We start from the raw sequence: 9,762 nt of genomic DNA, 5'->3' as shown, positions 1-9,762 counted from the left end.
TAATGTAGGTGGGCTGTGGCCTGTGATGTACCTCAAAATGGCAGTGTTCTCCTTACTGGTTTACAGGTATGTTTATACTCGTGTTAAAATTTCTCTGTTATGTAAAATCCAGTATACGATCACTGTTCTGTTACTTAGTGCTTTAGCTCCAGAGAAGAGGTGGGCTGGTGGCCTGTGATATACCTGAAAGTGGCAGTGTTCTTACTGTTTTACAGGTTCCCAGACAGGTACACATCAATAAAACATTTTAAAGTTATGGTATCTCTGCCTGTGTTCAAGTCCTTATACCTGCTGCAGTGACTGTCCCTACACTAGTGGAGTGTGTGGACCAGAGGGTCACGAGGGTCGGTGTGACAAAAACAGAGTGTTACATAAAGTAAAAATAAGGCCAAAGGACTAGAGTATAATATAGACACTGCCTGTATTAAAAGCTTTGTGATAGTTGATATATCACATATATAAGTTTTGTCTATGATATTTCTTTTTGTTTTACTCTTTTCTACCTTTCATTTTCGTTGTCTAGTTCTAAAGTAACTGTTTTACCTCATATAGGACAGTCTGCATTTTTTGTAAGTTCCAAAAATTCAATAAAGATTTCAGTGTGCCCCAGAGAACATTTCATTTCCACTGACAGCAAAGGAGCCTTCCTTGTCCCTGGGTTCAGTGAGGTATGGAGTGGCTCATATTTGACAATGGCTTTGAAGTAAACTGAGGATAAAGCATCGGCAGGTAAATATTTCCTCATAGCAAAACCAAAAAAAAAAAAAACCTTGGAAACAGGGGCGTACCTATAGAGGAAGCAGACCCTGCGGCTCCAGTGGGGGGCCAGAGGAGGTATAGGGGCCCCATGATGCCCTAATTAATGGGTTTTATTGCAAACCTCCCAACTGTCCCTTTTTCGGAGGGACAGTCCCTCTTTTGACAGCTCAACCCACAGTCCCTCATTTGTACTGGAAAGTCCCTCTTTTCTCTGCACTGAACAGCCAGAAAAAGAAACAAAGTTTCTCACTTAATTGGCTTTTAGCAGAGAGCCCAGAACAGCTAACAGGTGCAAATAAGATACTTTGTAACAATTTTGAGACACAAAAACACAGTTTAGATAATGAGAAATATTTTCAAACTTTCATAACCTGCCAAATTTTGTAAAACAAACATGGTAATTAGAGGGTGTGGCCACAGAAAGGGGTGTGGTCCAAAAAATTGCTGCGCTACGTGCGGAAAAAAATTTTTTGTCCCTCTTTTTACTTCCAAAATGTTGGGAGGTATGTTATTGGTAAAACAGGACAACCTCTGCATATTTGGTGGGCCCTAAAATTGATTTGTTGTAGGGCTCAAAAACATCTAGTTATGCCACTGCTTGGAAATCACTGCCAGTCATAAAACTACAAATACAAATAAGGTTGCAGCTCTCTGCCTCACACACTGGGAAGAGGTGAACTGAACCCAAAAAGTGGTGAGGAGCAAATAAACAAGCAAGCAGTTTTCTTTAATGCAAAACAGAAGGTTTCCTATGCAGCCAGACACCACACTTTGTGAAAGTCTGCAGGCACACACAGCCACGGATTCTGTGAATAGAGGGATACACTGTTGCCTGACACACTTCCACTTCTGTACTAAAACTAATCTCTCATGTCTCCTACCCTCTGTTTTCTTCCCGCCCCTCCCTCACTTGTTTCCCTCTCAGCCTGTTCTGCCACGAAATAACACCGCGCCCAATCCCTGGTTTATCTGTAGCCCCGCCCCTTCCAACACTGCACTTGTCACATGACTTGGAGATCCAAACGCCGGCTGGCCCGTAGAGGGAGCATAGACCCAGACAGGAAGGTGACATGGCTGAGCTGTACGTGAAGCCGGGTAAGCTATGCTGGAAATAAGGGAAGTTGATTTATTTCCGCAGCGAGAAAACACAGGACGTGGCCAGGAGAATGAGGCTTATTCTGAAATAGAGTAGTAAGGCGTGACTGTTGTCATGTGATTATTGAACTACAATTCCCAGCATTATTACTATTGTTTTGGGGGAAAGTTGGTGGTACAACTCTGTGGTTCCCACTACATGAAGTTAAAGGGTATACACGGATGTCCTTCATGTAGCAGTTCAGCTGTTATTGACTTTATGTATTTACATGTTGAAAAAAATGCTGTATTGTGTTACCATAGTTTTCTTAATTTGTGGGGCGGGGGGAAAACACTTTGGGTAGTTTACCAAAGGCTAGGTGAAAGTGCTGGAGTGCTATGGGAAGTGCAGTGTGGCCCTTAAAGCTGGACACTCGGCTCACTGGCCCTCATAGCCCTATACTCAGCTCACTGGCCCTGTGTGGCCCTTACAGTCCCATACTCGGCTCAGTGCCCCTTACAGTCCTATACTCGGCTCAGTGCCCCTTACAGTCCCATACTCGGCTCGGTGCCCCTTACAGCCCTACACTCAGCTCACTGGCCCTTACAGCCCTATACTCCGCTCACTGGCCCTGTGTGGCCCTTACAGCCCTATACTCAACTCACTGGCCCTGTGTGGCCCTTACAGCCCTATACTCCGCTCACTGGCCCTGTGTGGCCCTTACAGCCCTATACTCAGCTCACTGAGTCTGTGTGGCCCTTTCAGCCCTATACTCAGCTAATTGGCCCTGTGTGTCCCTTACAGCCCTCTACTCAGATAACTGGCCCTGTGTGGCCTTACAGTCCCATACTCGGCTCAGTGGCCCTTACAGCCCTATACTCAGCTCACTGGCCCATTGTGGGCTTTACAGCCCTATACTCAGCTTGATGGCCGTATGTGGCCCTTACAGCCCTGTACTGAGCTCACTGGCCCTGTGTGGCCCTTACAGCCCTATACTGAGCTCACTGGCCCTGTGTGACCCTTACAGTCCTATACTCGGCTCACTGGCCCTGTGTGGCCTTACAGCCCCATTCTCGGCTCACTGGCCCTGTGTGGCCTTACATCCCCATTCTCGGCTCACTGGCCCTGTGTGACCCTTACAGCCCTGTACTCCTCTCACTGGCCCTGTGTGACTCTTACAGCCCTATACTCCGCTCACTGGCCCTGTGTGGCCTTACAGTCCCATATGCTCACTGGCCCTTTTTTTTGTAGTGCCTTAAAGCGTTTATTTGTTGCATACTCCCCCCCCCCCACCCCCCAATTTAGCAGCTATATTGTTTGTGCATTTAGAGGTTGTGCTATCTGTTATTTACGAAAAAAAAGGCTGTACTCTGAATATGAGCTTGTAATGCTCTGCCAAGCTACATTTATATGCCAGTCTTTCAATCTCTAATGCCACAAGTAACCATTAAATACCATGCAGGGGAAGTACAGTAAAAAAAAGTGAATGCATGGTGTCTTTAGGCCAGGAGAAGAAATTTGATGAATAGTGAGGGGGGTGGCATAGAGAATGATAACTGCGGTAGAAATACATAGAATATAATGGATGTGCTACTGGACCTGATCAGACTTACTACATAAGCAAAATTATTTGTCCACATTCTTTCACCCAGTGTTTTTTTTAGTTATAAAATACATAGCGAGTGCACAAATGTTCACTAATAGATGAAGTTGTGATTTATTTCTATTTTTGTTTGCAGGCAACCAAGAGAGGGGATGGAACGACCCACCACAGCTTTCATATGGGCTGCAAACCCAGTCTGGAGCTGGCAAACGCACTCTGCTTAATAAGAGGGTACCTGCCCAGTTACAAGGCCCTCTACCAGGTAAGTGCCATTGTGCATGGTACAAGCTCAATATCAAGCTGACAACTTCATACCGAGACTTCTAGCAGGAGCTAGTGGTGGTCTGATGAAGTACTTTGTTTTACTGTTGTCTATGTGAAATAAATGTACCAATGAAACAATGTGGTGCTTCCTGGTCATATCTATAAATGTAGATAAACAATGACAGAACTGGGGCCCACCGTGTACTCGACTAAAGTGTTCACCACCCAACCACAGCCGACAGGCCTGCACTGGTATTCTTTGAATTCTGGCAAATGCCGGAGGGGATGCTTTAAGATGCCTTAGGCAGTCACTGTTTATTGGGTTGGTGGAGGCTGTTTGGGCCTCTGTATACTTGAAATGCCAGGGTCTACTTTGAATCCCAGTCCAGGCCTAACCGCCACTCCTGTACCTTCCTGATCCTTCTTCTGCTGCGCTATTTACTTTGCTGTTAAAAATTTGATCTCCATAAAACTATACATATCTGGTACTGGCACATTTGAGACACTTGAGATTTTCCAAATCAGTTTAATTTTTGTGCATAAAATATTTTTTTTTCTCCGATATCCTGAAAAATTAGAATTTGTAAATGTTTTTGGTATTTAGAGCTCTAAATTTTGTTTCAGAAGTGGCAATAGACAAAAACTCAGGTTCTACCAGAAAAAAAGCAATGTATAGTTTTCCTAGGTAAACTAAAAATCCCCCAGAGAAAATGTCCCTAAAATGAGAGCACAAAATGTTCAAAAAAATTCTGGCACTAAGTGGAAATAATTCTGCTGGTGCTTAAAGTGTGTAAGGAAAGCAAAACCCATGTGCATAAGTTGGCACATTTTACTTAACAACACTATTCGTGCCCCCCCCCCCCCCCCAAACGTCATTTGCCATATATATTCCAAAAAGCAGAATAGGGCAGCAGGGTTAGTTCATGATTTACCTGCCATATAAACTTCTCTTGAAAGAGATCAGTGACAGCATACATAGGTAAAGCCACCCAGACCTGACTTTAACTAAGCATGCTCAACTTTGGCATTTGCTTCCAAGAGACTAAGCAGCATTACATGGCACCCACAAATGCCACTGCACTACGCTGGTATTTGAGAACAGATACAGAGAATGGGGCTGTTTTAGAGCAGAGCAATGGAGGGGCCACTACAGGGGTTGTAAATTAAGTACATGGGTTTCCTTCCCTTTTAAATCTGATTAAAATTTGGAATCTATAGAAATGCTTCATTCAAATGTTGATGTAGTTGCATTGGTGGCAGTTCAGATTCTTGCACTTACTAGGGCCTGAATTTTTTCTTTTGACTATAGCAAAACAGGACCAAACGCCTGTGAAAATTACATACACAGTTGCAGACTGGGCTTAAGTATATAGAAGCACTATATATTAAAATTTTACTAAATGTACATGAATAACTTCTGACTGATTACTCTAATTATCTTGTCTCTTTACATAAATTACTGAGATATTAAAATACTTTCTCTCTTTTGCTTTGTTTTAGTTCCCATTTCACAGTCTCTTCCATCTTCCACACCACCAAATATGTCGCCAGCCTGTCCTCCAAGCACAATAATTGGAGCTCCTCCCTTAGGAATTGGCATTCTACCTCCTAGCTCTGACAGAATAAAAAAGAATAACACAGAACCAGAGTGTGATATTGACATAAAGGATGTTTTATTCCCTCTCCACCAAACCTTGGAAGTCTGCAGGGATTCAGTAACGGTAACTGCTACAAAGCTGATGCTACAGGCAAATCAGTCAGCTGTCACATGCTATAGAAAATACCTTTTATCGATGGTGACATGCTAAGATACCAGGGACATTAGTCACCCAACGACAAATCTCCTCTTCTTTGGGCGATTAATCTCCCCGAAATGCCTTCCCACCGGCTAGAATGTAAATCGCCAGCGGGATGACACTCAAAAGGCTTTTTTTTCTGAAGTTTCCTCGTGAGGCAGCTTCGAGCAACTTCGGAAAACAAAGCGATCCTAGTGCCATCCCGCTGACGATTTACATTCTAGCTGGCGGGAAGGATTTTCAGGGAGATTAGTTGTCTGAAGAAGAGGAGATTTATCACTGCTCGACTCCCCGGAATCTTAACATGTGTCTCCACCCTATTTCTACTGCTATTAGAGATTCCATATGTTGTCCAGTGAGACAATAGGGTTAGGTGGCCTTTGAGGAAAAACCTCATGAAAAGTGCTTCTGTATGAGACCGTTGTACAGATTTTATATACACAGAGACTCTAAAATATCTCTGAGCACTTGGCCACTTTTCACAAAATAGAAATAGATGCGTTAAAATAGAAGCCAAAAGGAGTGTGGTTTCGCTACCATAAGAATATGGTCTGACTTCTTAAAATTCATGATGGAGCTCTCTATAACAGGATCTAAACCTTAAATTAATGGATTTGCTGTACAGAGATGCATCCGAAAAATATACAAACATGTTCTCCTGTACAGAGAAAAATGAACAACTGAGGGTATTATGACATGCTAGTGGTATCTATAGGAAGATTAAAACTGAAAATTAGAAGAGTAGTAGCAGCCTGTGTTGTGGCTCCACTGATAACCGAGCTAATATACAAAAATATTAAATTTCCTTTATTTTTGTTCCACAGAAACAAGTTTTCAATGATATCAGTAGGCGTCTGACTATGCTTGAAGACATGTGGAACAGTGGTAAACTATCAGCATCTGTGCGTAAGAGAATGAGTGTACTAGTAAAAGGTAAATACAAGAGAGCCTTAAAGAGGAAATAGTCACTTATTTGAAAAAACAAAAACATTGAACTGTATTGGATGTTTAGTAAATCTGTTCCACAAATAGTCTGTATTCGTTATTTCTTGCAGTTTATTTATTAAGCAATTTATTTGTGACTTCTTCCTCCCAGATGTTGATCGGCCAGGTTTAATAAATCCCGTTGGATCGAAGACTGCATAGGTCTGTTGATGCGGCCCACAATCCGACTGCCTGAATTTCCTGCATTGTCATCTGATTGTTGGGCCCTAGCTCCCACAATCGGATCAGCCCCGAAATCTCCCACCTCTGCATGTATGGCCAGTTTTACTGGCTGATTCCAGCACATAATCTTGCTGTTTTGTAGTAGTGCATTGCAGTAGGAAAAATAATGTTAGGTTGAGATAGAAGACTTTAAACCTCAAAAATAATAAGCAAAATGAGTTCATTTACTTCAATAATTGTTTGGAAGCAGATCCCCACACACACGAGATTATGCAGTCGGGGGGTTGACCCATTTTATTGTGCCACCAGAAATTCAAGGTTAGGGTGGGGGGAAACCCTCCCTCCTGATGAAGGCAGGGTTTCTCCCCTAAAATCATAAATTTTGGTGGCACAATAAAAAGGGTCAACCCCCCTCCCCCGACTGCATAATTTGGTGTGTGTGTGTGTGTGCATGTGCTTCCAAATAATTGCTGTTGTTAAGGGACCTGGCAGGGCCAACAGAGGACCAGTACCACCATTGCAGTGAACTACAGGTGTGCGGCGGAATAATTACATTTCATTCATTTACTTCAATGCCAGACAAAAGTGCAAAATTGTGCCCTTTAGCTCTTCTTTTGAGAGCACACGTCCATCAAGTTCAAACTTTTAACTCTATTTTAACCTGCCTAACTGCTAGTTGACCCAGAGGAAAGCATAAAACCCCAGCCTCTCCAATTTGCCTCAGAGGGGGAAAAATACCTTCCTGATTCCAAAATGGCAATCGGACCCCTGGATCAATTTGTACTATCTTCCATAACCCTGTATTCCCTTCCTTGCTAAAAAAAAGAAGCCATCCAATCCCTTCTTAAAGCTATTTAATGTATCAGACAGTACGACTGGACGGGGTGTCATTTCCATTAAAGGGCTGTATTCATGGGCTGAACACGGGTCTCTGTTCTTGAGTACTAAACAATTTCTGTCAAGTATACTCTGACATGCATAAAGGTTTAAAAATTACAGCTTTTATATATCACTTCGATCAGACTTAAAAAATGGGAAAGACAGACTTTCTGGAAACCTCCGTATATCAGGTTTATTTTGCTTTTGCATCAACAAAACAATAAAACTAATTCCCTATCAAAAAATGACAGCTTATATATTCTATATTGTTTTAGAACTTCAAAGACAAAGCTGGGATTCTGCAGATGAAATCCACAGGTCCCTGATGGTCGATCATGTTAATGAAGTCAGCCAGTGGATGGTTGGAGTGAAACGCTTGATAGCTGAAGCAAGAAACTTACCTGAGGCAGCATTGTGTAGAACAAATCAAGCATCTGGAGATAGTATGGACTGCACTCTTAAGCAGAACAATTAGAAAAGTTGCTTTTCAAAACAGTATTATACATATAAGAACTTTCCAGCATGAACACCAGTGTCATTTTCCAGTATATTTTCAAGTTCTTTATTCTTTAATATATTCACTTTTTTGTTCTACTTGGATTTTATTAAAATGTTCAGTTTTAAGTAATGCAAAATGTTTTCCTTAAGTTACATGATTAGTAGGCTGTGATGTTTTGTTTGTTTGTTTTTTTTAGAGTAATCTCATTACTGCAGGGAATGGCAACCATATTTTGCACAAATACAACTTCCAACATTCTTGTGACAACAGATCTGGTAAAATTTCTCCAACTCCAACATCTGAATTTCCCAGATTTGTGTTTAGCATAAGGGAAAAGGCTTGGGGTGATCAAAAGATGTGTAGGAAGACACTGGATTTGCATTATACCTTCCTTTATCCTTTGCACCTTTCTGCAACGAAGATTAACTTCATTATGCCAATTTTTAGTTATTATTTTATGGGTAACTTCTAAATCTGAATCTAGCTCAGGCTGACTGCAGCATTTTTTTTGCTTTTTTTCTTAATTTTTGGTTGTTCTCATCCATTTTAATGCCGGGGGAAAATCTTGGTGCTAAGAGATGAAAAATATCTGGATTCCCACATTGCTTTTAACTCTGGGCCATGTTCACATGGAAAAGCAGTTTGTTGGAGCAAGAGCTAACTGTATAACAACCAAACATCCAACCTCTGTTCTCAAAGCTAGTGTTTAAAGGCAATGTTTTGACATTACCCTAAGAGAGAACTTGAATAGAAAGATAATTATAAAAGCCTAGATTAGATAATAATTATATTTGTAAACATATTCACTGTCCATTTAAAACAAAAACTGAAAATGAATAGCAAACGCGTCCAGTTATTATATACCAATGGTATAAAATGGTGTTTCCTAGAACATTTATAAACACTAAAACACTATATTAGTACATGCTTTCTAACAGAAAAATAGTTTCTGTAGAAAAAAGGAAAAACCCAAATTCCAATTAGAGTTGGAGTGGTTATTTTAGAGTAACTCTGTCTGTGCACACCTGCTTTTTGACTCGGTAGAAAGTCCTTTAGTACTTTTTTCCCAAGCAGATTGTTCAGTTTGCTGTGGGTTTGGAGAAACACAATGTGTGATTTAAAACAATGGCAACAATAAGTTTCAATTAACAATCATTATTTTCCAGCCATTTTTAGTAAAATTGCATTACAATCTTCCAAAAAAAAAAAAAAACAACCCAGAATTGCCATGTCTATGAATATTCTCACTTATTCAGGTCATGATATACAGTATCTAGTAGAATTAATTCAAAGGCAACTGGACATTTAGAGGGTTGATTTTGTTCTTGAAAACCTTTCACCACTCCTCCGAGTGGCATCTTCGTGGGGGAGACAAAACAACCGCTTTGTAAGTGAATGTCCCAACATAGAAGGGCTAACTCCTCAGAACTAGACTCGGCAGTCTACAACTCAAGGAAAAGGAACACTCCTTTGAGGACAACAATTTGCACATTTTGGATAACTAGTTGGTCTCCATTGCTGAAGACACTTTTTGAATTTAGTTGGTCTCCATAGCTGAAGACACTTTTTGAGTCTAGTTGGTCTCCAACTAGAGAGGACAGATGGTTTGAAAGAGGTGTGAAAGATGTAATTTATGCCAAAGTGGAAAAACCATCCCTGAACAGAGGAGGGGGCCTGCCACACCATTTGTCATCAACATACAATGTTATTTTGACATTCT

General features: G+C 41.2%; 1 protein-coding gene across 4 annotated transcripts; it reads left to right on the top strand.

Annotated features, from left to right (window-relative positions):
* The first annotated feature begins 1,720 nt into the window (after positions 1 to 1,720).
* On the top strand, positions 1,721 to 8,306 carry sra1.S (steroid receptor RNA activator 1 S homeolog). Of its 4 annotated transcripts, XM_041587439.1 has the most exons (6): positions 1,721 to 1,840; positions 3,574 to 3,699; positions 5,202 to 5,422; positions 6,322 to 6,430; positions 6,594 to 6,643; positions 7,819 to 7,955. In XM_041587439.1, exons 1-5 carry the CDS (start codon positions 1,765 to 1,767, stop codon positions 6,641 to 6,643), a joined length of 582 nt encoding a protein of 193 aa, XP_041443373.1. In that variant the 5' UTR covers positions 1,721 to 1,764; the 3' UTR covers positions 7,819 to 7,955. The 4 variants fall into 4 exon arrangements, with proteins under 4 accessions (XP_041443373.1, XP_041443372.1, XP_041443371.1 ...); XM_041587438.1 differs by lacking the exon at positions 7,819 to 7,955 and having other exon boundaries at positions 6,594 to 7,444; XM_041587437.1 differs by lacking the exon at positions 6,594 to 6,643 and having other exon boundaries at positions 1,725 to 1,840; positions 7,819 to 8,171.
* Positions 8,307 to 9,762: the final 1,456 nt, after the last annotated feature.

The sequence above is a fragment of the Xenopus laevis genome, chromosome 3S (genome assembly GCF_017654675.1).
Source record: "Xenopus laevis strain J_2021 chromosome 3S, Xenopus_laevis_v10.1, whole genome shotgun sequence".
NCBI lineage: Eukaryota > Metazoa > Chordata > Amphibia > Anura > Pipidae > Xenopus > Xenopus laevis.
Note: the sequence above shows the minus strand (reverse complement) of the source record. Positions and strands in the feature narration are given on the sequence as shown.

Coding starts and splice junctions, on each gene's coding strand:
- sra1.S (XM_041587437.1), top strand. CDS start 1,765: ATGACTTGGAGATCCAAACGCCGGCTGGCCCGTAGAGGGAGCATAGAC. Junction 1,841..3,573: donor GAAGGTGACATGGCTGAGCT/GTACGTGAAGCC, acceptor TTTTGTTTGCAG/GCAACCAAGAGAGGGGATGG. Junction 6,431..7,818: donor AATGAGTGTACTAGTAAAAG/GTAAATACAAGA, acceptor ATATTGTTTTAG/AACTTCAAAGACAAAGCTGG.